Consider the following 26,358-nt stretch of genomic DNA (forward strand, 5'->3'; position numbering starts at 1 on the left):
GACATGGCTATGTTTCACTGTTAAAATTAGGCTATAAAATGTGCAATTCTATGCCAGCAAAGTGGCCAATTCTATGGTAAAGGAAATTCAATCAGACCAAGTTTTTTATGGTAATGGTAGGCCCAAATATGGCCAAACTTTACTGTCCTCATTTCATTATCATGGAATTAGCCATGTTAAACTCTTGTCTTTGGTTTGGTAAACATTAGTATTTTTTTTTATTTTATGCTGGACAGAGTGGTCCTATCACACCAAGATGTGTATTTTGTATCCATTGTTACAGCTTTTTCTTGTGTCAATCCCATTTACTTCCAGCTGTTCGAAGGAAGGACTTTGCCAACATGACCAGCTTGCTACATCTAACCTTGTCCAGAAACACCATCAGTCAAATCCTCCCCTCAGCTTTCAGTGACCTGCGGAGACTGAGAGCACTCCACCTCGACTCCAATAGACTAACGGTGATCAAGGTAAGATGGATGAACGGAAGGTTCAATGATAAATTGCCACATATTGGATACAAGGAAAGACAGAACTCTTTCTCCTATCATTTTCTCTCTTTCTTGAACCAGGATGACCATTTCAAAGGCCTGACCAACCTTCGTCACCTCATCTTGGCCAACAACCAGCTCCACTCCATATCTCCTCATGCCTTTGATGACTTCCTATCCACCCTGGAGGATCTAGACCTCAGTTACAACAACCTTGATCAGGTTCCTTGGGATACAGTTGGACGATTGACCAACGTCAACACCTTAAATATGGACCATAACCTCATAGAAAATGTTCCCCAAGGAGTTTTCACCAATCTACACAAACTGGCCAGGTAAATGTACAGAAAAGATAGAGGATGGATATTTTTGGAGACTGAACATGTTGGGAATCACAATCTTTTATGTGTTTCAACTCATCACTTCCTGTATCTATCCACCCACTTACTTTTGGCAGGCTTGACATGACATCAAACAAGCTGAAGAAAATCCCACCAGACCCACTATTTCTGAGAATTCCTGTTTATGCCAAATCCAAAGGCTCTCCCCTCTCCTCACTGGTCCTGAGTTTTGGTGGAAACCCCCTTCATTGTAACTGTGAACTTCTGTGGTTGCGGCGATTGACCAGAGAGGATGACCTAGAGACATGCGCCTCCCCACCTGACCTTAGTGCCAAGTACTTTTGGACCATACCTGAAGAGGTTATTATTATTATTATTATTATTATTATTATTGCTGTTGCATATGTATTCACATTATGCACAACAGCAATAAAAAATGTTAAACCATGATGACATACAGAGTTAAAAAAGTGTTAAAGAACACCACATATTGAAACAATGGGTATTTTATATTTATATTATATTTATATTTTTATTTATTAATATTAATTTAAATATTTTAATTTATTTATAAATATTAATATTTATATTTTCATCCAACTACTCATACTACTGTAACTTACTATGTACTGGCCAAAAAGCAGCACATCACAATCCATAGTGTATCTGAATACCCAGTAGGCATTTAGCAGTAGTTGACAGTACCCAGACAATCTGCCACCTCTATACGTAGTGTGCAAATGAACTAGACTACACCATCCGTTTAGGCAGCTGGAGCCTGATACCTGAAGAAGAACATGCCAGGAAAATTCAAAGAAGATAACAGACATACATGAAAATGGTAGTGGCATGTAAGGGGCTGTTGTGTTGTACAAATATACATTTAATAAGTATCTTTTTTTTTATTTAACCAAGTGTGTCTGATTGAGATTACAAAATTTACTTCACAAGGCAGCCTTGGCCAAGACAGCATTAACATTTCAGAAAACCCACTCAAATCAATAAAAAATATCCCATTACAAAACAAAGCATACATAAGTACATCCACAGGCCTACAAACAATCAGTAACATATATTAGGCTCGGAAAGGAAGCAGTTACAACTGCAACTAGAATATATACATTTAAAAGCCCTGAATGAGGTCAGCTCTTGCAGTTGAAATGTACTCTGCAAGAGTCCAAGAAGCAAGGGCATAAAACTTAAAAACTTGTTTACCAGGTTTCATGAGAACCTTTGGAACAGACAGCAAAACAACAAAATTTGAGTGAATTTGAGAGTGAGTGATTTCAAATGAAACATATTTGCAGATGTAGGAGGGCAATAGGCCATGGATGGACTTTTAAATGAATATGGACCCATATGTGAATCTACTTTTGGTGAGAGGAGGTCACTGAACCCTGGTGTGAATAGTACAATGATGAGTCAAAGCTTTGCATCCAATAATAAACTTTAGAGTGTTGTTGTACACAGTTTACAATCATGGCAAACATTACACAAAGGCATGTATATTCAGCAGATTGTTGTAATCAAGAAGCGGCGGGAATGTTGTTAAAACAAGACCCCTTGCTAAAAGAAAAGCCCAGTTTCAGTCAAAACTTCTTTACACGGTTTTCAATATGAATGGTAAATAATAAGCGCTCATCAATAAAAATGCCCAAATACTTATATTGTGACACAATTTCAGTCTGACTGACTTGCAGTTTTGTGTAAGTTTCACGTGAGGGAGAGTAGCTTATGTTTTCTTTAGGTTAGAAAATAACATCAATTTAGTTTTGTTCACATTCAGTACTCGTTTCAGTTTAGCCCAAAACTGTAGGATGTCAACGGCAGACTGCAGACTTTCAACAATAAATGACAGTATCATCAGCATAAAAATTCAAGTGTGCATTTGAAACATTTTGATCAGACATTTTTATATAAGTAGTAAATTAAATTTGCCCTAAGACGGAACCCTGAGGGACCCCTGAAGTAACGTAGTTCACAAGAAAACATGCCATCAAATTTTATGCAATTCTCTCAGAAGGCAGTTTCCAAACCAGCCAACAGCTTGGTTGGACAATAGGCAAGTTTTGTTTCAAAATGTAGTAGTCAACTGTGTCAAAAGCCTTTTAAAGCTGAATAAACAGTTCAGCACAGGTTTTTTTTATTGTTGTTATCCAAACTCTTTATTATATCATTTACAGCCTTTCATGGTTGAGTGATAGTGCTATGATTCTTCCTGAGGTCAGACTGGTAAGAGAAAAGAATGTCATTTTCACACTGAAACTTCTTTAATTGCTAGACTATCAACCCTTCAAGGACCTTCAAAATCGATAAATTTGAGATCAGTCAATAATTATCAGGGAGAGTAGAGTCCCCAACTTTTAGCAAAGGCACTACATAGGTAGTTTCCCACACTTTAGGGGTGACATTTTTAGCGTGAGGGTCAAGTTAAAAAAAAAAAAATACTTGTTAATGGCTTAGCAATAAAATCAACAGCAAGTTTAAAAAAAATGCTTCCAAGAGCCCTGCATACCTCATCAATAGAGAAAGGCACAAAATAGCAGGTTCCCAACCAACATTAGTACATAATGAGTATTCAGATGCATATGATATGACATTCATCTGTTTTTCTTGTCAGGAGTTTATTTGTGATCCACCCGTGCTGACTCGTAAGTCGCCCCATACAGTGGCTATGGAAAGCCAGCCTGCCAGCCTGAAGTGCAAAGCCAATGGTGACCCAGAGCCTGAAGTCCACTGGATCAGTCCCGAAGGGCGACTTATATCTAATGGCTCCAGGTATTAACTTGATATAGTTTGTAATTTCGGTTCCTTTTCTCCACAGACCCATAGAATGAGCAGTGTTGAAGGCAAGATGTTCTTTTAAAGGGAATATGACTTGTCCCCTGAGAGAATCAGTCTACATTTAATTATGCCAAAATCTTGGCAACCCAGTTGGCAGATGTGACATAGGGACTGTCTAAATATTCGTGTTGGTGCTCCTCCAGCTCCCTGCAATATGCCAATGTGCACAGCCATCAAAATGCAGTCGAGTCTCACATGGCTTTGTGTTTGCCATTTTTGGGTGTAGACACACAACTTTGCACATCAGCTGTGAAACAGACGCCGCTGTGGAGGACATGTTTTTATCAAAACTGTATGAGTTGCCAGATAAACATTTTCAAATGCAATGTCACCCAGAAAATCATTCCTATTGTTGGAAATATTTTGTCACACCTTTGTAATTACTTACTTCCGCCATACAATTTTGCATTTAACATTTGTGTTTACAGCGTGCCTCACAACAGGATGGGCATTGCATTTAAGACGTATACTGCACTAAAGCTGGGCTAAATATCTAGTTGTGAGAGGAATTCCACAGTCAATCAGCAACAACTTAATCTGGCAATCACTACGTTCATTCTGGATGAAGTCTTGATGCTGGTTTTCATGATTTGAATTTTGGCGAGACAAAAACAAACCACAGGCAACAGTTATTTAATTATTGTTGGGAACACTGATTTGAAAATTGTCCCTTGTTGCGTAAGAGAGACACAAATAAAGCAGAATGAATTTGGTTATGAAATTTTAACTAACTCTGCATTATAGTTGGAGGACAGTTCATAGGGCAGGGAGTTCAGTGGGATAAGGAGTTGGGCTACCAATATGCAGACTTTGGTTCAATTCCCGGTCATTCTACCCATCTGTCCTTGGACAACACACTTCATCTGCACTCTTTCAGTCCACCCAGCTGTGAATGGATACTGGCATTAGCTGAGGAGGTAAACCACAATGCTACACATTGCCACTACAAACTCATTGCATGTTGATGCTTGGTCAGTACATCATTATGGGGAAGTGAGTCTTTTAAAGTAATATAATTCATCTCTGAAAACACACATAACTAGCTGCTTGACTTCCACATCATCAGGCAGCATTTGGGTTATATTATCTTCATGGTTAAAGTTAGCATTTTCCTTTACATGATGCAAAGTAGCTGTCCAAATTGTCATATCTTGACGTTCAGGCAAAATGTACCCTTTGTGTCAATATAAGAAAAGTTGGGAGTGAGAATGTGGTTTGTTATGGACTGGTGTCCCATCCAAGGAGAGTCATAGAAATACATACAAATATATTTTTGTTCAGTAGATTCTGATGATCATTTGGACCCAGTGGTGGGCACAGTTCTGCTAATATGCTAACCGCAAGTTAGTAAAGCTAACTTTTTTGTTAGCTGATTAGCTGTTCAGCTAACTTTGAAAACCATCAACGGACCAATTAACTTCCGCTAAATTTAGTTCCGATAACTTTTAGGCCGCTAACATATTTTTACAGGCATAGCGAATAAAGCTTAACAGTTAAACACATTTGTAAAGCCTGAAATCATACATTTTAGTGCCTGCAGGAGACAAACAGCTATGACAGATAGAGCTCAATCCTCTGACAGCAGAGGAGAGCTGCCTACCAGAAAGGAAGAGGAAAGAAAAAAATAATAATTTATTTATTTTCACTCCATACAGAGTTGCAGACATATCAGACATATCACAGGAGTCATGCACAGCAAGACAGTTTTGACTTATGGTTACAATTTCAAACAAACTAAGCCCAGAGAAGTTATTGAAATTAATGTCACCTCTGTCATTTTACAAAGTGAAAATATCAGCTATTCGTTTGTAAAGTAATGCACTAATTTTGAAGGTTTTACAGTTTTACAGGCCCACATGCCAAAAAGCATTACGGGAAAATTAGTTTCCTGTCATCAGTGGTTGGTCGGAATATGTAAAAAAATAACAACACACAAGTTACTGTAACATGTGTGTTGTTTTTACAAATAAATCTGTATTTGTAAATATTTCATTTTTTTCATTTGTTAAAAAAAGGCAATTTGAAAAATGAAAATTCTGTTTAAGTGATTCAGCACTTTCAGTGAATGTGTGTTGGTATTCACACTGCCATGAACACTGCAGTGTTCATGGCAAATTCAAATTCAAATTTATTCATTTATATAGCGCCAATTCACGACGAAGTCGTCTTCAAGGCGCTTCCACACAACATAAGACAACAACAACAAAAAAACTGAATTAAAATTTAAAACACAATAAAAAGATGACCATAAAAGAATACAAGAATGAAAACACATCATAACACTAATGATAAAACAGGGAAAACAAATGAGTCTTTAAACGTGACTTAAAAGTCTCCACAGTATCAGACTGCTGAATGTGTGCCGGGAGATCGTTCCACAGAGCTGGAGCACGGTAGGAGAAAGCTCTGTGACTGGCAGACTTTTTATTCACCCTGGGAACACATAGAAGTCCTGCACCCTGAGAACGCAGGACCCGAGCCGGTACATAGGGGCTTACCAGGTTAGCCAGATAGGGAGGTGCAAGTCCATGAACAATTTTATAAACTAATAACAGTACTTCAAAATCTGATCTTGCAGCAACTGGAAGCCAGTGCAGGGACGCCAAACGGGCGTAATGTGGTCAAACTGCTTTGTGTCAAAAGTCTGGCAGCAGCATTTTGAAGCAGTTGAAGACCCCTAATGCTGGACTTTCATGATTTGGATATTTCGCAAATGGAAGAAAGCAGTCCTCGTAATGTCTCTAATGTGGAGATCAAAGGACAATGTAGGATCAAAAATTACTCCAAGGTTCCTCACTTTATCCGTATGATGTATAACACATGAACCTAAGCTAAGTGCTAGTTGATCAAATTGATGCCGATACCTCGCTGGACCAAGAACCATAACTTCAGTCTTATCAGAATTTAAAAGTAGGAAGTTACTAGACATCCAACTTCTTACTCATACAAGGCAATCTTCCAAAGATTTTATGTGAATGAGATTACCAGCAGTTATTGGCATGTACAATTAAGTGTCATCAGCATAGCAATGAAAGGGAATCCCAAAGTGCCGCAGTATATTCCCAAGGAGTGCTACATAAAGGGAAAAAAGCAGGGGGCCTAAAATGGATCCCTGCAGAACCCCAATCTTCATGTCATGTGTGAATACCAGTGGCAGTGTGAATTTTCCCATAATGCTTTTTGGCATGTGCGTGTCTGTAAAACGCTAAAACCTTCAAAATTAGTGCATTACTTTAAAACTAAAACATATAGCAGATATTTTCACTTTGTAAAATGACAGGTGACGTTAATTTCAATTACTTCTCTGGAATTAGTTTGTTTAAAATTTTAACCATAAGTCAAAACTGTCTTGTTGTGCGTGACTCCTGTGATACATCTGCAAATCTGTATGGCTTTTGCTGCTTTTCAGTTCCCTCTGATCACCAGGTCTCTTTTGCTGAGAGAAGGCTCATCTGAGATAGGAGCACTGGTTCGTTGTTGTATCAGTAGCTGCCAGTGTACTGGAGTCAATACTAAAAGTTAGCTAAAAGTTGGTTTAGCTTTTAGCTGTATCTCATACTAAATTTTTAGGGTTTTATTGGTTTAGCTTTATAAAAGTTCATTTTTCAGTTAGATTAACAGTAATCGAAGCTGCATACTGTTATGCACACTGATGCACAGCCAATTATGGAATCCCGAGCACTCATCTTTGTTCTTGATTTCTGACAAATTATCCTGATCTTTGTTTGTGATCACTCATCTTTGATCCTGTTCCTGAACTTTGATTATAACAGCTAAAGTTACATCCTGATCGCTGACCTTTTAATCTTGACCATTGATCATTGAACCTGAATAATGATATTTGTTGTACATCACTGAACACTGATGTTGATCAAATAGCCATGATCCTGACAACCTTTATTCTCAGGCAATCATCTTTACTGATAAACTTAAATCCATTACTGATTGCGTGAATCCTGGACCAAAACATTCAGGGTCAAAGTATTAGTGATCAAAGTCAGAATCTGCCTTAGTTACAGATCAACAAGAAAATATGGGTTCTTCATACCCCACCCATCCACCAATTTTAATTAAAATCAGTTCATTCTTGTACATCTAAAAAAGAAAAAAAAAAATCATCAGCTCCTGTTGATCATATCATCGCTTGATGATGTGTTGTGAAAGTGTAGGAACACGGACCCACAACAGGGGGCGCAAATGAACGGACAATGGAGTAAGTCAAAATAACAACGCTTTACTGTTGTGAATGTGCACAACGAATACAACCAATCACGGAAATGAACAACAGTCAATTCACAAAGTGTCGTGTGGGCAGGCTCGAAGATAGGAGACGCCTCTCCAAGGTAAGACCGGAACCACACGGCCTCCTCCGCCACAGGACCCCGGGAATACTGGAGCCGCCAAGTCCCGAACTCCCAGGTGGCCACTGCCTCCGCGTGTCGGACCTGGTACTGCTGGCGAGGAACAAAGGACAGTTAGATGGGGGCGCGTTTGCACCCAGGACTCCGAACAGCAGGGAAGTTACCTCCACCTCTCGTTGGAACAGTAATCCACAAACTAGCACAATCCAAAAAGATACACTCCGTTAGCTTCGATATGTTACCTCTCCGGTAGAAACGATATCTCGGCAATGAGGTGGAGGTGCCGTCCTGCTGATATACCCCACTGATGATTGCCGTCAGCTGTCTCAGGTGATGGGTGACAGCTGTCACCGTAGCTGCTCCCGTGAGGCGGCGGCGCCCTCTGGTGCCTGGAACCCGCACTCCAGGCAGGGCGCCCTCTGGTGGTGGTGGGCCAGCAGTACCTCCTCTTCAGCGGCCCACACAACAGGACCCCCCCCTCAACCGGGCTTGTCCGGGTGGCGACGGTAGAAGTCGGCCAGGAGGGCCGGGTCCAGGATGAAGCTCTTCTTCACCCAGGAGCGTTTCTTCGGGACCGTACCCCTCCCAGTCCACCAGATATTGAAAGCCCCGGCCCATCCGTCGGACGTCCAACAACCGGCGCACTGTCCAAGCCGGCTCGCCATCGATGATCCGGGCAGGAGGTGGTGCCGGACCGGGTGTACAGAGGGGCAAGGTGTGATGGGGCTTGAGCTTTGACACATGAAATACTGGATGGATCCGCAGTGAGGCTTCGGGATTGATGACCTTGAGAATTTTAAATGGTCCTATGTACCTGTCCTGCAGTTTTGGGGAGGCCACTTGTAGTGGGATGTCCTTGGTGGACAACCACACTTCCTGCCCGGGGCGATACGTAGGGGCCGGGGTCCGCCGCCGGTCTGCATGGGTCTTCGCCCTCATCCGGGCCTTCAACAAAGCAGAACGGGCGGCACGCCACACCCGACGGCACTTCCGAAGGTGGGCCTGGACCGAGGGCACACCGACCTCTCCCTCAACCACCGGGAACAATGGGGGCTGATACCCCAAACACACCTCAAAGGGGGAGAGGCCGGTGGCTGATAACACTTGACTGTTGTGGGCGTACTTGATCCAGGCCAGATGAGTACTCCAGGCCGCCGGGTGCGCGGCTGTCACACAACGCAGTGTTTGCTCCATTTCTTGATTGGCCCGCTCTGCTTGCCCATTGGTCTGGGGGTGATACCCGGATGAGAGACTGACCGTGGCCCCCAGTTCCTGGCAAAAGCTCCTCCAGACATGCGAGGAGAACTGGGGACCGCGATCGGAGACGATGTCTGATGGTATCCCATGCAGGCGGACGACGTGGTGGACCAGGAGGTCCGCTGTCTCCTGGGCCGTTGGGAGCTTCGGGAGGGCCACGAAGTGGGCCGCCTTGGAGAATCGGTCCACTATCGTGAGGATGACGGTATTTCCCTGGGACGGCGGGAGGCCCGTGACAAAATCCAGGCCGATGTGGGACCAGGGGCGATGAGGCACGGGCAGCGGCTGTAGCAGTCCCGGAGCCTTGCGATGGTCGGCCTTGCCCCTGGCGCAGGTGGTACAGGCCTGGATATAGTCCCGGACGTCGGCCTCCAGGGACACCACCAGAAGCGCTGCCGGACAACTGCCACGGTTCTTCGCACCCCTGGATGACAGGAGAGCTTAGAGCCGTGACAGAAGTCCAGGACTGCAGCCCTTGCCTCTGGTGGGATGTAAAGTCTGTTCTTTGGTCCAGTCCCGGGGTCTGGGCTTCGTGCCAGGGCCTCCCGGACGGTTCTCTCTACGTCCCAGGTGAGGGTGGCCACGATAGTGGACTCCGGGATGATGGGTTCCGGTGGATCCGACAACTCCGCTTTGACCTCGTCTTCGTGTACCCGGGACAAGGCATCCGATTTCTGGTTCTTGGTCCCGGGCTGGTAGGTGATGCGGAAGTCAAAACGTCCGAAGAACAGTGACCAGCGGGCTTGCCTGGGATTCAGCCGCTTGGCGGTCCTGATATATTCCAGGTTCCGGTGGTCAGTGAAAACCGTGAATGGCACGGACGTTCCCTCCAACAGGTGTCTCCACTCTTCAAGAGCCTCTTTCACCGCAAGGAGTTCTCGGTTGCCGACGTCATAGTTCCGTTCAGCCGGGGTCAACCTGCGGGAAAAATAGGCACACGGATGAAGGACCTTATCGGTCTTCCCACTCTGGGACAGCACAGCTCCTATCCCTGAGTCCGAGGCGTCCACTTCAACCACTAACTGGCGACTAGGATCGGGCTGCACCAGAATGGGTGCAGACGAGAAGCGCCGTTTCAACTCCTTGAACGCGGCATCGCAACGATCCGACCAGGTGAAGGGGACTTTTGGTGAGGTCAGGGCTGTCAGGGGGCTAACAACCTGACTGTAGCCCTTAATGAACCTCCTGTAGAAATTCGCAAAGCCGAGGAACTGTTGCAGCTTCCTACGGCTTGTGGGTTGGGGCCAGTCTCTCACCGCCGCAACCTTGGCTGGATCAGGAGCGACGGAGTTGGGGGAGATGATGAACCCCAGGAAGGACAAAGAGGTGCGGTGAAACTCACACTTCTCGCCCTTAACAAACAGCCGGTTCTCCAATAACCGCTGCAGGACCTGACGTACATGTCGGACATGGGTCTCAGGATCCGGAGAAAAGATGAGTATGTCGTCTAAATATACGAAGACGAATCGGTGCAGGAAGTCCCGAAAGACATCATTAACCAATGCTTGGAACGTCGCAGGAGCATTTGTAAGACCGAACGGCATGACCAGGTACTCAAAATGACCTAACGGGGTGTTAAATGCCGTCTTCCACTCGTCTCCCTTCCGGATCCGAACCAGGTGATACCCATTCCCAAGATCAAGCTTGGTGAATATCTTGGCTCCATGCAGGGGCGTGAACACCGAATCCAACAAGGGTAAGGGGTATCGGTTACGAACCGTGATTTCGTTCAGCCCCCTGTAATCGATGCATGGACGTAATCCGCCATCCTTTTTCCCCACAAAAAAGAAACCCGCACCCATCGGGGAGGTGGAATTCCGGATCAACCCGGCAGCCAAAGAGTCCCGGATGTAGGTCTCCATTGATTCGCGTTCAGGTCGTGAGACGTTGTACAGCCTACTGGACGGGAACTCAACGCCTGGAACCAAATCAATAGCACAATCATACGGGCGGTGCGGGGGAAGGGTGAGTGCCAGATCCTTGCTGAACACCTCCGCAAGGTCATGGTACTGCACCGGCACCGTCCCTAGATTGGGTGGGGCTCTGACCTCCTCCCTGGCCTGGGAACCGGGAGGAACCGAGGAACCTAAACATACCCGATGGCAGGTCTCGCTCCACTGAACCACTACCCCGGACGGCCAATCGATCCGGGGATTGTGTTTCAACATCCAGGGAAAACCTAAAATCACACGGGAGGTGGCCGGAGTCACGAAAAACTCGATTTCCTCCCGGTGATTCCCGACACCACCAGAGTTACTGGTGGTGTCTTGTGAGTGATTGGAGGGAGTAGTGCCATCAGAAATGCAAAGTGGGCACACAGCAAAAAAAATCCAGAGTCACTTCCAAGACTCCAGGGATGCCCAGAGACTTTGGCAAGGCACTGAAACCATCACAGATTACAGACCCGTCCCTTGCAGTGTGATGACAACAAAGACTTCCTCAGCAAACTGAACAGCTACTTTGGACGGTTTGACACTCTCAACAACACACACACCATTAAAGCTCCCCATCACCAGGAAGACCAGGTTCTCTGTCTGGACCCAGCTGATGTACACCAAGCCTTGAGGAGGGTCAACACAAGGACCGCAACGGGTCCAGAGAGCTGCTAATAGTGTGTGTGGATCAACTGGCTGAAGTACTTGCAGACATACTTAACACCTCACTGAGTCAGGCAATCGTTCCCTCCTGCTACAAGAAAACAGCTATCATCCCAGTATCAAAATATCCACCATCACCCACTCCAGTGACAACCACCCCATAGCACTCACACCCATTATTATGAAGTGCTTTGAAAAATTGGTGAAGGATTACATCACTGCTGTACTATCCCCATAATTTGACCCACTTCAGTTTGCCTACTGCCCCAATCACTCTACTGAGGACTCTGTATTCTATGGCCTTCACCTCAGCCTGGAAGAAAAAACAAAGCACCTATGTCCGAATGTTGTTTATGGACTTCAGCTCCGCATTGAACACCAAACTGGGCCCACTAGGTGTGAGTACCCCCGTGTGCAACTGGATTCTGGACTTTCTCACCAGCAGACCACAGTCTGTACAGATGGGAAGCAACACCTCCGACACCATCTGGCTGAGCACCAACTCCCCTCAGAGCTGTGTGTTGAGCCCGCTGCTCGTCACCCTGATGAACCATCACTGTGGTGCCCGCTCTGCTACCAAGCATATCATAAAGTGTACGGATGACATGACAGTGGTGGGTCTGATTCAGAACAATGAGGAACTGGCTTACAGAGACAAGGTGGAACATCTGGTGGGCTGGTGCACCAATAACAACCTAGACCTGAATGTCGACAGGACAAAGGAGGTCATTGTTGATTTCAGGAGGAACCGGCCCACCCACACGCCCCTCGTCATAGGAGGCACTGCTGTAGAAATCATCCAGAGCACCAAGTTTCTGGGGGTGCACATGTCCAGCGACTTGACCTGGACCCAGTACACATCTTCCCTGACCAAGAGAGCCTACCAGTGACTGCATTTCCTCAGAAGGCTAAGGAGAGCTTACCTTCCCCCTTACATCCTCACCACTTTCTACAGGGGCACGGTCGAGAGCATCCTAACACACTGTATCTCTATCTGGCATTAGAGCTGTGCTGCCATGGACCATAAGGCCCTGCAGAGAGTGGTGAGAGCTGCTGAGAAGGTCACTGGCACTCCCTTCACTCCCATCAAGGACACTGCCCACAGCTGCTACCTGTCAAAAGCCAAAAAAATCATTGCCGACCACAAACAACCCAACCACAAACTGTTTACCCTTCTACCCTCAGGCAGACGTTATTGGGGTATTCAGAGCAGAACATCCAAGTTTTGCAAAAGCTTCTTCCCCACTGCAATAAGACTCCTGAACTCTCAGTAAACCTCCCCCCCCCCTCCACCCCTTCCCCCATATTGTGTACATGTTTAAATTTTAAATGTTTGCACTACAACCCCTCGCAAAAATTATGGAATCACCGGCCTCGGAGGATGTTCATTCAGTTGTTTAATTTTGTAGAAAAAAAGCAGATCACAGACATGACACAAAACTAAAGTCATTTCAAATGGCAACTTTCTGGCTTTAAGAAACACTATAAGAAATCAAGAAAAAAAGATTGTGGCAGTCAGTAACGGTTACTTTTTTAGACCAAGCAGAGGAAAAAAATACGGAATCACTCAATTCTGAGGAAAAAATTATGGAATCACCCTGTAAATTTTCATCCCCAAAACTAACACCTGCATCATATCAGATCTGCTCGTTAGTCTGCATCTAAAAAGGAGTGATCACACCTTGGAGAGCTGTTGCACCAAGTGGACTGACATGAATCATGGCTCCAACACGAGAGATGTCAATTGAAACAAAGGAGAGGATTATCAAACTCTTAAAAGAGAGTAAATCATCACGCAATGTTGCAAAAGATGTTGGTTGTTCACAGTCTGCTGTGTCTAAACTCTGGACCAAATACAAACAACATGGGAAGGTTGTTAAAGGCAAACATACTGGTAGACCAAGGAAGACATCAAAGCGTCAAGACAGAAAACTTAAAGCAATATGTCTCAAAAATCGAAAAATGTACAACAAAACAAATGAGGAACGAATGGGAGGAAACTGGAGTCAACGTCTGTGACCGAACTGTAAGAAACCGCCTAAAGGAAATGGGATTTACATACAGAAAAGCTAAACGAAAGGCCTCATTAACACCTAAACAGAAAAAAACAAGGTTACAATGGGCTAAGGAAAAGCAATTGTGGACTGTGGATGACTGGATGAAAGTCATATTCAGTGATGAATCTCGAATCTGCATTGGGCAAGGTGATGATGCTGGAACTTTTGTTTTGTGCCTTTCCAATGAGATTTATAAAGATGACTGCCTGAAGAGAACATGTAAATTTCCACAGTCATTGATGATATGGGGCTGCATGTCAGGTAAAGGCACTGGGGAGATGGCTGTCATTACATCATCAATAAATGCACAAGTTTATGTTGATATTTTGGACAATTGAAAGGATGTTTGGGGATGATGAAATCATTTTTCAAGATGATAATGCATCTTGCCATAGAGCAAAAACTGCAAAAACATTCCTTGCAAAAAGACACATAGGGTCAATGTCATGGCATAGGGTCAGTGTCAATGAGCAGATCTGATTTGATGCAGGTGTTAATTTGGGGGATGAAAATTTACAGGGTGATTCCATCATTTTTTCCTCAGAATTGAGTGATTCCATATTTTTTTCCTCTGCTTGGTCTAAAAAAGTAACCGTTACTGACTGCCACAATCTTTTTTCTTGATTTCTTATAGTGTTTCTTAAAGCCAGAAAGTTGCCATTTGAAATGACTTTAGTTTTGTGTCATGTCTGTGATCTGCTTTTTTTCTATAAAATTAAACAACTGAATGAACAACCTCTGAGGCCGGTGATTCCATAATTTTTGCCAGGGGTTGTAGTCTACACCTTAACTTGCACATTCCAGTATTTATATTTATTGCATACCAGTTATTTAGTAAATTATATATATATATATATATATATATATATATATAATTTACAACCCGAATTCCAATGAAGTTGGGACGTTGTGTGAAATGTAAATAAAAACAGAATACAATGATAGGCAAATTCTCTTCAACCTGTATTCAACTGAATACACCACAAAGATATTTCATGTTCAAATTGATAAAATTTATTGTTTTTGTGCAAATATTTGATCATTTTGAAATGGATGCCTGTAACACGTTTCAAAAACGCTGGGACAGTGGTATGTTTGCCACTGTGTTACATCACCTTTCCTTCTAACAACACTCAATAAGCATTTGTGAACTGACAATACTAATTGTGAGTGTCATGACTGGGTATAAAAGGAGCAACCCCAAAAGTCTCAGCCATTCACAAGCAAAGATGGGGTGAGGATCACCACTTTGTGAACAACTGCGTGAAAAAATAGTCCAACAGTTTAAGAACAATGTTTCTCAACATTCAATTGTAAGGAATTTAGGGATTCCATCATCTACAGTCCATAATATAATCAGAAGATTCAGAGAATCTGGAGAAATTTCTACACGTAAGCAGCAGGGCCGAAACCAACACTAAATGCCTGTGACCTTCAATCCCTCAGACGGCACTGCATTAAAAACCAAAATCATTGTGTAAAGGATCTCACCACGTGGGCTCAGGAACACTTCAGAAAACCATTGTCAATTGACACAGTTCGTCACTACATCTACAAGTACAAGTTAACACTCTACCATGCAAAGCAAAAGCCATACATCAACAACATCCAGAAATGCCGCTGCCTTCTTTGGGCCCGAGCTCATTTGAAATGGACAGATGCAAAGTGGAAAAGTGTGCTGTGGTCTGATGAGTCCACATTTCAAATTGTTTTTGGAAATCATGGACGTCGTGTCCTCCAGACAAAAGAGGAAAAAGACCATCCAGATTGTTACCAGCACAAAGTTCAAAAGCCAGCATCTGTGATGGTATGGGGGTGTGTTAGTGCCCATGGCATGGACAACTTACACATCTGTGATGGCACCATCAATGATGTAAGGTACATCCAGGTTTTAGAGCAACACATGCTGCCATCCAAGCAATGTCTTTTTCAGAGACGTCCCTGCTTATTTCAGCAAGACAATGCCAAGACACATTCTGAACGTGTTACAACAGTGTGGCTTCATAGTAAAAGAGTGTGGGTACTAGACAGACCTGTTGCCCATTGAAAATTTGTGGCGCATTATGGAGATCCCGGACTGTTGAACAACTGAAGTCGCACATCAAGCAAGAATGGGAAAGAATCCCACCTACAAAGCTTCAACAATTAGTGTCCTCAGTTCCCAAACGCTTATTGAGTGTTGTTAGAAGGAAAGGTGATGTAACACAGTGGTAAACATACCACTGACCCAACTTTTTTGAAATGTGATGCAGGCATCTATTTCAAAATGTGTGAATATTTGCCAAAAACAATAACGTTTATCAGTTTGAACATTAAATATCTTGTCTTTGTGGTGTATTCAATTGAATATAAGTTGAAGAGGATTTGCAAATCATTGTATTCTGGGTTTTTTTTTTTTGCATTTTACACAACATCCCAACTTCACTGGAATTGGGGTTGTAGTATATTCTGTTAATCATAGTATTTATAGTATATCTGTTATTTTATATTTTCATGTTTCCACCCTGCAATTTGCACACACACAGTATATCTTTTTTTAGTATGTATATTTGCTATTTTATTTTTACTCATCTTTGGTTTTGCATGGGGACAGTGGCAAGAAAATGTCATTCCTCTTTGTACCTTTCACAAGGTGAAATGACAATAAAGAAATTTTGAATATGACTTAAGGAGAAACAATAACTTCTTTGTTTATAGCTAATTTAAACCTGTTGATTACATTTGTTTCAGAACACTGGTTTTCCCCAATGGAAGCCTGGAAATCAATGTGACATCCCTGAAGGATTCTGGAAACTTCACCTGCATTGCCTCCAATGCTGCGGGTGAATCCACAGGAAGTGTGGAGCTCATTGTCACGCCTGTGCCACATCTGGCAAACAGCACGAGCCGGAGCCGAGACCCATCCTCTGACCCGGCACCCTCTGACATCCTAACCTCCTCAAAGGTGGCGCTACCTAACAATGAGACGAGAGGAACAGACCGGCGGGTTTCATTGGTAGAGCTGACAGGAAACTCTGCCCTCATTAGATGGACTAGTCAGAGTCCCACATCTGGAGTCAGGATGTTCCAGGTCCAGTACAACAGCTCTGGAGATGACACGCTGGTTTACAGGTCTGTGAATCTTTCAAATAATATTACGAGGTCTGTCAATAAAGCAACGGTCCTTTTTATTTTTTTCAAAAACTATATGGATTTCATTCATATGTTTTTACGTCAGACATGCTTGAACCCTCGTGCGCATGCGTGAGTTTTTCCACGCCTGTCGGTGACGTCATTCGCCTGTGAGCACTCCTTGTGGGAGGAGTCGTCCAGCCCCTCGTCGGAATTCCTTTGTCTGAGAAGTTGCTGAGAGACTGGCGCGTTGTTTGATCAAAATTTTTTCTAAACCTGTGAAACACATCGAAGTGGACACGGTTCGAAAAATTAAGCTGGTTTTCAGTGAAAATTTTAACGGCTGATGAAAGATTTTGAGGTGATTCTGTCGCTTTAAGGACTTCCCATGGTGCGAGACGTCGCGCTGCGCTCTCAGCCGCCGTCGTCAGCCTGTTCAAGCTGAAAACGTCCACATTTCAGGCTCTATTGATCCAGGACGTCGTGAGAGAACAGAGAAGTTTCAGAAGAAGTCGGTTTCAGCATTTTATCTGGATATTCCACTGTTAAAGGAGATTTTTTTAATGAAAGACGTGCGGACGGGTCCGCGCGTCGGGACGCAGCCGACGCGGTGCGGCGGCACAGGAAAAACACCTCCGTGTTGATAACCATTTGTAAAATCCAGGCGGCTTTTGATGGCTTTCAGTGGAGTGAGTATATGAGAAATTGTTTAACAGGCAGGACATGTTCCAACTTGTCCTTAAGGCTTTCAACAGAGGTGTTTTTCCTGTGGCGGAGCGTTGCGTCCGACGCGCGGATCCGTCCGCACGTCTTTCATTAAAAAAATCTCCTTTAACAGTGGAATATCCGGATAAAATGCTGAAACCGACTTCTTCTGAAACTTCTCTGTTCTCTCACGACGTCCTGGATCAATAGAGCCTGAAATGTGGAGGTTTTCAGCTTGAACAGGCTGACGACGGCGGCTGAGAGCGCTGAGCGACGTCTCGTACCGTGGGAAGTCCTTAAAGCGACAGAATCACCTCAAAATCTCTCATCAGCCGTTAAAATTTTCACTGAAAACCAGCTTAATTTTTCGAACCGTGTCCACTTCGATGTGTCTCACAGGTTGAGAAAAAATTTTGATCAAACAACGCGCCAGTCTCTCAGCAACTTCTCAGACAAAGGAATTCCGACGAGGGGCTGGACGACTCCTCCCACAAGGAGTGCTCACAGGCGAATGACGTCACCGACAGGCATGGAAAAACTCACGCATGCGCACGAGGGTTCAAGCATGTCTGACGTAAAAACATATGAATGAAATCCATATAGTTTTTGAAAAAAATAAAAAGGACCGTTACTTTATTGACAGCCCTCGTATGTCTGATGTGGATCCCATATCTGGTGCCAACAGTATGGAAGATTTTAGGGTGTGTTGTCTGTATGTGTGCCAGTTTGGGAATGTGTGTGTGTGCTGCCAGTATAAGCTTCTGGTCTTCTGTGTCACAGTTATCAGACTTCAACAGCTGCTCTATGAGAGTGGCTGACAGATGATACGAGTGGAGAGTAGCTGGTCAGCGACTCATAAAAGTGTCATCAACTGAAATGTTAAAGACAGAGCCATTGTTAGGTTTGATGAAAATGATGGCCAAATGCGATGAATATAGCCACTTACCAAATTTTAATGATAAAAGCTTTTATTGTAGAGAGATTTAACATCTAAGGACAGAGCAGGGATGTCTGATTTGATCTATTCTTGAAAGAAACAGCAAGTCCCTTCAGCTGCTCCCTTGTTTTCACTTGGGGCCACCATAGTGGATCCGAGGTGGACCTGCATGTTGAATTGGCACAGGTTTTATGCCGGATGCAACTCCACATTACATGTTGAAATGTGGCAGGGGTGAAGTTTGAGCCAGGAACCTTCTGCACTGAAACCAAGCGCACTAACTACTGTTAGTGTTACTGTACACCCCTGTTTATTCTTGAAGCAAACACTGCAGCCATATTTTCATAACATTACATGTAGCATACTGTTATGTTCAATTAATTATACGTTAAACAGTGTTGAATACACAATCTAGGGTAGAAAGCAGCTTACACATATCATGTAAAATCACAGGACAAGTAATGCAACTGGAGTTTTCTGAATATAACATAGTGGTTTATGTTTGTTTGTTTTTTTTTCCTTGGAAATACATTTTTTAAATGGGGCTGTCTAACAAGCAGTGTCTAACCTTTTACATTTCATATACATCTGCCACCAAGTGCCTATTAAAATAGTGTGCTTCCTGGGATGGAAGCAACCAGCTCGCCTATGTAGCTTACACTGCTGCATGACAGAAAGACAGTGATTGTCTTGAAAAGAGAGCAAGTCAAAGTCAGGTAAGTTTACCAGCAACTGAGAAGTTATGATGCAAATGTTCATGGTCATAAATGTAGCAGAGTCATCAAACAACTCTCAAGTAGCTAAGAAATATGATGTGATAGACTGTAGTTTTAGAAGAGGACAAGCCCAATAAAACATCTTAAAAGAAAAGCTATCCTTCATAAAAGCTTATCATGGTCATAAATGCAGCAGCAAAAAGGGCCTGCTCATAAGATTTGTTTTTAATAGCATTAAATTGAAATAAATGCATTTTCTTAATAAAATGTGATCTTCAGAAAGTATTTAAAAAAACATATTTAGAAAAGTCAATTGTCTTATAATCAGCATTGTCTTATATTCAGAACAATATGGTAATCATCAGAATGTTTACACTACTTAAAAATTAATAATATAACACTATCAAAGGTCCGGCTTTAACTATAAAATACATACATTCAGGAATGTTCATTGAATGAACTGCATCCGGATTATGACCATTTTTGCCATGACGGCCTGCTTCCTGCACATTCTGGCTATGTGTGGCAGGGGCTTTAGGAATCTACCATCCTATTTTCCTCTGTGGAAATCAGGGGACGTGCCTTTAATATTTATTTGGCATTTTTATATGAACTTCTACGAGTGGTGGTCCTTGGACTATCACAGGCAAATGCAGTGCAGGTTCTGGGCCGTAAATGAAGTGCCTACAATCACACAGCATAATGACTCCTTCCTCCCTACTTCCTCTCCAAACATTCATTAATTATTTTATATCATTCATGACTTGTTCCATATATGACTTATTATATTGAGGTTTGAAAAACACATATAAAATGAATACTAATCCAATATTTTTGCTGCAAAAGAAAGCTACAAGAATTATCAGTAACAAATGATATGTGGTTTGAAAAATAGGCAAAGGATCACATCACTGCTGTACTACCCCCATCATTTGATAGGGGTAGTATAACGAGCCAACAGATTCATTATTTACCTGTTTACATATTTTAAAATAATGGGACTTAGTTCATTACATCACAATACAAATTATGTATGAAGTTAAAAATTAACCTTTGCGTCAGCATGTCCAAGATCTGTTTAAAATGAGGGACTCCAGTTATAATTTGAGAGGCATATTATTTTTTGAGAAATTAGTGATCCAAACTACTGTAAAAAGTCATGTTTCCGTTAAAGGTGTTAACATTTGGAATAACTGTCCTATAACGTTAAATTACTTGGTACCTTAGTTGGCTTTAAAAGGCTTGACAAAAAGAATAAAATTACTTGTTATAGTTTGAAGAATTAGGTTTGCCAATTTTGTTATTGTTTTTGGGTTGTATTCTTTGTGTGGTTGTGTTTTGAAATTTTAGTTCATTGAGTAATTTATATTGTTCGTGCACACTTCTTTGGTATTTATTGTTATATATATATAGTGAGGAAAATAAGTATTTGAACACTCTGCAATTTTGCAACTTCTCCCACTTAGAAATCATGCAGGGGTCTGAAATTTTCATCTTAGGTGCATGTCCACTGTGAGATATATTATCTAAAAAAAAAAAAAAAAAAAATCCGGAAATCACAATGTATGATTTTTTAATAATTTATTTGTATGTTACTGCTGCAAATAAGTATTTGATCCCCTACCAGCCAGCAAGAATTGTGGCTCACACAGACTTGTTAATTTTTCTTTAAGAAACCATCTTATTCTGCACTCTTTACCTGTATTAATTGCACCTGTTTGAACTTGTTAACTGTTCAAATACTTATTTTCCTCACTGTATATATATATATATATATATATATATATATATATATATATATATATATATATATATATATATATATATATATATATACGAGGTCTATTAGACAATAAACCGAGCCTTTTATTTTTTTTTAACTATATGGATTTGAATGACGTGCGATTCCACCAATCATGCTTGAACCCTTGTGCGCATGCGTGAGTTTTTTCACGTGTATCGGTGACGTCATTTCCCTGTGGGCAGGCCTTGAGTGAGATGTGATCCTGCCCTCTCGGCTGAATTCCTTTGTTTCACACGCTGCTCGAGACGGTGCGCGTTGCTTTATCAAAAATTTTTCTGGACCTGTGAGGAATATCCGAGTGGATACTATTCGAGAAATTAAGCTGGTTTTCAGTGAAAAGTTTAACGGCTGATGAGAGATTATGGGGTGTTTCTGTCGCTGTAAGGACTTCCCATAGAGCGGGACGTCCTGCAGCGCTTCCAGGCGCCGTCGTCGGCCTGTTTCGACCTGAAAACATCCTAATTTAAGGCTTAATTCACCCAGGACGTCGTGAGAGAACAGAGAAGATTCAGAAGAGGCCAGCATGCAGACTTTATGCGGACATTCCACTGTTTAAGGACATTTTTTAATGAAAGACGTGCGCGCAAATTTGCCGAGTTGTTTCCGTTACGACTCGGCGAATCTGTGTGCGCCACGACAGGAAAAACACCTCCGTGTTGAAAACCATTTGTAAAATTCAGGCGGCTTTTCATGGCTTTCAACAAGTGAGTAACTGAGAAATTGTTTAACAGCTTGGGCATGTTCCAACTTGCCCGTTAAGGTTTCCAAAGGAGGTGTTTTTCCTGTCGCGACCCCCCGCGGTCGGGTCCGGCCCGACATGCGACTCTGCCCGCACGTTCTTTCATTACAAAATGTCCATTAACAATGGAATATCCAAATAAACTGCTCATGTCGACTTCTTCTGAAAGTTCTCTGTTCTCTGACGACTTCCTGGGTCAACAGAGCCTGAAAAGTGGAAGTTTTCAACTTGAAACAGCGAGACGCTGCCGCCTCCAAGCGCAGATCACCGTCAGTCGCCGTGGGCCCTCCTTAAAGCGACACTAGCAGACCAAAATCTCTCATCAGCCGTTAAAAGTTTTACCGAAAACCAGCTGAATTTATCGAATGGTGTCCACTCAGTTGTGCCTTAGAGTTTTGAAAAAATTTTGATCAAACAAAGCAGCAGTCTCTGAGCCATTCCTAAACAATGAAAAAAACGACGAGAGGGTGGGCAACTCCTCACTCAAAGACTGCCCACAGGCGAATGACGTAACCGACAGGCGTGAAAAAACTCTCGCATGCCCACGAGAGTTCAAGCATGTCTGATGTAATCACACGTGATTCAAATCCATATGGTTTTTGAAAAAAATAAGGTCGGATACTTTTCTAATAGACCTCGTATATATATATATATATATATATATATATATATATATATATATATATATACACACACACACATTCTTTATTTTTTATAGTAAAAGGGGTGGTTATTTAGAAGCTTTGCTTCTGCCTACACCCTTTTGGCCACAGCGGTATACTGCTAAGTTGTGATAAGATGTGTTAAGATTTGTGTGCCGGATAAATAAATTAGTTCATTCAGTGCAATGATTTGAAGATTTGAATAATTGTAGAAGTAAATTCATGATGCCGTTCATACTCCGCAGAATTGTCTGATTGCAAATTTAACTTTTCTTGGACATTTTTACTTATTTTTGTTATTTACAATTTTATTTTACATAGTGTAGATTTTTAAAGATTCATCAGTTTACGTGTTCTTTTTAAAGATATCAACATATAGTACCTTAGTTCTTAGGTTTCCATTTGATAGCATATAGATTGTGCTTTTTATTTTCCTATAGTATGTTAGCAGAGTTACTTTAGATAGATAATACACATTACATAACTTCTGTTTCTACAATAAAATACCAGATTTATAGCTTAGCCTACTAACTATAATTTAATTTTACTACTAATCTACATACTAAATTACCTATACTACAATCTTCTCCTGTATTAATATTTTGGTTTTAATACCTACTCCTGTATATTACATATTATAGTACCATAGTTATTGTATATGTTGTTTATTACCCTTAATATTTAAATATAGATATATAGATATGATGTCTTATCTTTCTTATGTCTTATTATTTATTATATATACCTTTTTCTTGAGCTGCTTGGGTGGGTACGGAGAGTTCCCATGACATAAAAAAGCTTTTCAACCTACCATCCCTGGTTTTCAAGATCAGGTATCTAAGTGGCTCTACTCTACTCTATTCTACTCTTCTATTTTACTCTTCCTTTTAGATATACAGATATACCTTAGTATACTAGTATAGTTCCACCTTAGAATTGGAATATAATATGGAAGATATACCTTAGTGAATTTTCATGAGCGATAGCTGGGATTGTATCTTTCTGGGAAAGCTAAGGCTTGGAAGAGGTACAGTGCTCCTGACTGCATTTGTCTGATCCATCCATGCTGACAGGGGAAGCAGAAACCTTTTTAAGATATGAAAATTGAGGTTTCTACTGAAGACTAATTATTTTATTTCCAAGAACACTTGTTCAATCAGACAGTTTTGCTAACTGCGAGAGACAAGCAGCTTTTCAGTATTCTAAGCAGAGAAACGGGTCTCCTGCTTAGCACCCGTCTGTGCACGCCTGCCTGCTCAACACTGGCTACACTTAGAAGCTCTGCAGGTACAAATCACTCCTGACTGTTTCTGTGCATGTGCCTGAATCAGACTTTGAGCCTCAGGCTGCAAAGATGGCTCTCTACACTTTGACACGTTGTTAATACAACAGCATCCTTGTTTATTCTCACAATCACTGTGGCCTAATGTACAAAATAAATGCAGTACTTTTCTAAAGCCCCTTTCAAGCTCTTTACTGTAATGTCTCACACACACACAGACACACACTGAACACCTGGAGCTGTAACGGAAGGAGCTCAACCACACCAGGAGCAATTTTTGCTTCAGTGCCTTGCACAAGGGCAATTCAACATATGAAGGAGTGGCTCACAATTGGAGCAAAACCCCTTCAGTTAATGGATAATAATGTAATAATAATCAGAAATCAATAAATAATTGAAAACAGAAATTGAAGCTATATTCCTCAGTGTAAATCCAAATTGGAACCATCAAAATGTGTTACAATAAAATAGATGTGGTAATTTTTTGTTATAATGATTTAAATAAGAATAAAGTTGTAATGAGATAAGGATATTAAGCATGTTGCATCATGGCAATCAGGAGAAATTAAGGGTTGATCAAGTGACCTGGTTTGTGAACACTCTTCCCAACTAATGTCCTTGTTTTATATTACTTTAAGTTTCATCTATCTTTCTTTCTTGCTATTTTGCTGTTAAATCTAAATATCAACAAAGATGGCCAATCTGAGAGATCATTAAAGTTCAAAGTTCTTTATTTATTGTATCCCTTTGGAGAAATTTGACTTGGTGCATGGGGGGGTTGGGGGGGGGGGGTTCTACTGCACAAACAATAAAACAAAACAAACATTTAAAATAATAAAAACCACAAAAAATAAATACAACCAGCAATAAAATAACCTTTAAAACAGTGAAAAAGCATAAAATCACTGCAACCAACCATCTATAAATTACTAAAACAACACAGCCATTTAACAACTTAACCATTCAACCAGACAGATGTGCAAAATTTAGCCTATGACAGAAAAGGCAAGAAAAAAGTGCAATTTTAAGCTTGTTCATTAATCATTGTCTGTGCAGCAAGTGAAGACGTTGATGAATTCTGGTGCAGATGGAGTTAACCTGTGTCTGCCAGCTTAAGTTACTGTCAATGTGAACACCAAGGTATTTGTAGGAGGTCACCTAGTTAATTGTAAGGTTGTGTATGACAACAGGGCTATGATCACCAGCTGATCTGGGATCCAGCATCATCTCCACCGTCTTGTTCCTATTAATCTGGAGTTTATGATTGTCACACCAAGCGTGTGAATGTGAATGTCCCCCTCTGGGCAATAAGGACAGAAGGGGGTATAGAATTGCACTCCATCTGTGCATGCATCAGATATTCTTATGGACAGGACAACTTCAACAAAATTTGTCTGATTTTCACTAAATTTGAACTAGATCTTCTAAATGAGTATCTCAGACTGGTTGGAAGTTGAGTGTGATTGGTTTCACCAAGATCCTCTAAGGCCCCCATATTTTATTGAACAGAGTTTTGATTATTCCTGACCCAATCTCGCATAAACAGTTGAAGAGTGAGTGAGTGAGTATTGACTGTTGTAATTTTTTATGCCCCGGCTGGCATATCATTTGTTTTTTGTCAGCGAGCTCTTTTTCATATTTCTTCCCTAAGCAATCAGAATAAAAAACAAACAAACAAACAAACAAAAAAACCCACACCCACTCAATATTGTGCATAAATTATGAACCTTCCAACTTTTAATTTGGAAAACATAACCACTAAATTCTATTTACCCAAATTCCCAAGTGATCAATCCAACACGTAGCCTTGGTACAAATTATTAACGAAGATGCTCAACACACAAGAGTGCCTTCCTGTTTTTCTTGAAGCTGTCTTAGGTAATAGATATATATTCTGGCATTAAACAACAACAAAAAACAACTACGATGTGTAATGTGCATTTGTGTAAAGAACATTGATGGTTTGAGGACATACTCAGCCCCATTAAGGAAGTGTTTTTTTATGTTCGAGGTGCAGCTCTCCTTTGAGTATTGTTTGAATATTACCCTTTGAGCATTGTTTGGATATTACTTTTTGTACATAAAAGTTGCAATCAGTGAACATATGAACATAACATTTTTTAACATTTTTGTGAATGTAATCAGTATTATTCATTTGGCCACAATTAAATGATAGATGTAAAGCTAATTTAAAAGCATTGATGTTCTAATCATTTATTTTTGAGTTCTTAATCTGTACAAAATGAAGCAATCAGACACCCCATTTGTGGCTAAATTATTTTTTGTCTACTGTGCATCATGTGATTTTTTTTTTTTTTTTGGGTGGGGGGGCACAAAATAGTTTGATGGAATTTGTTTTTTTTTCTGTGCTACAAACATCATGTATTACATTATATTAATAATTAGTATTTCAATCATTGTTTATTTGCTTATTTATTTTTCTGTCAAATTATTTAT

The 26,358-nt window shown here is 41.5% G+C and overlaps 1 protein-coding gene across 2 annotated transcripts in view; it reads left to right on the forward strand.

The window, feature by feature from the left end:
* The window catches only part of zgc:172282 (leucine-rich repeat and fibronectin type III domain-containing protein 1-like protein), an 844,427-nt gene that overhangs the window by 510,299 nt on the left and 307,770 nt on the right, over window positions 1–26,358 (forward strand). For both annotated transcript variants that reach the window (XM_034169381.1, XM_034169382.1), the window contains exons 4-8: window positions 316–467; window positions 570–823; window positions 946–1,189; window positions 3,450–3,607; window positions 16,676–17,056. In XM_034169381.1, coding sequence (XP_034025272.1) covers window positions 316–467; window positions 570–823; window positions 946–1,189; window positions 3,450–3,607; window positions 16,676–17,056 — 1,189 coding nt within the window. The remainder of the gene's footprint in view (window positions 1–315; window positions 468–569; window positions 824–945; window positions 1,190–3,449; window positions 3,608–16,675; window positions 17,057–26,358) is intronic.

This window comes from Thalassophryne amazonica, chromosome 4, assembly GCF_902500255.1.
Source record: "Thalassophryne amazonica chromosome 4, fThaAma1.1, whole genome shotgun sequence".
In the NCBI taxonomy this organism is placed as follows: Eukaryota; Metazoa; Chordata; class Actinopteri; order Batrachoidiformes; family Batrachoididae; genus Thalassophryne; species Thalassophryne amazonica.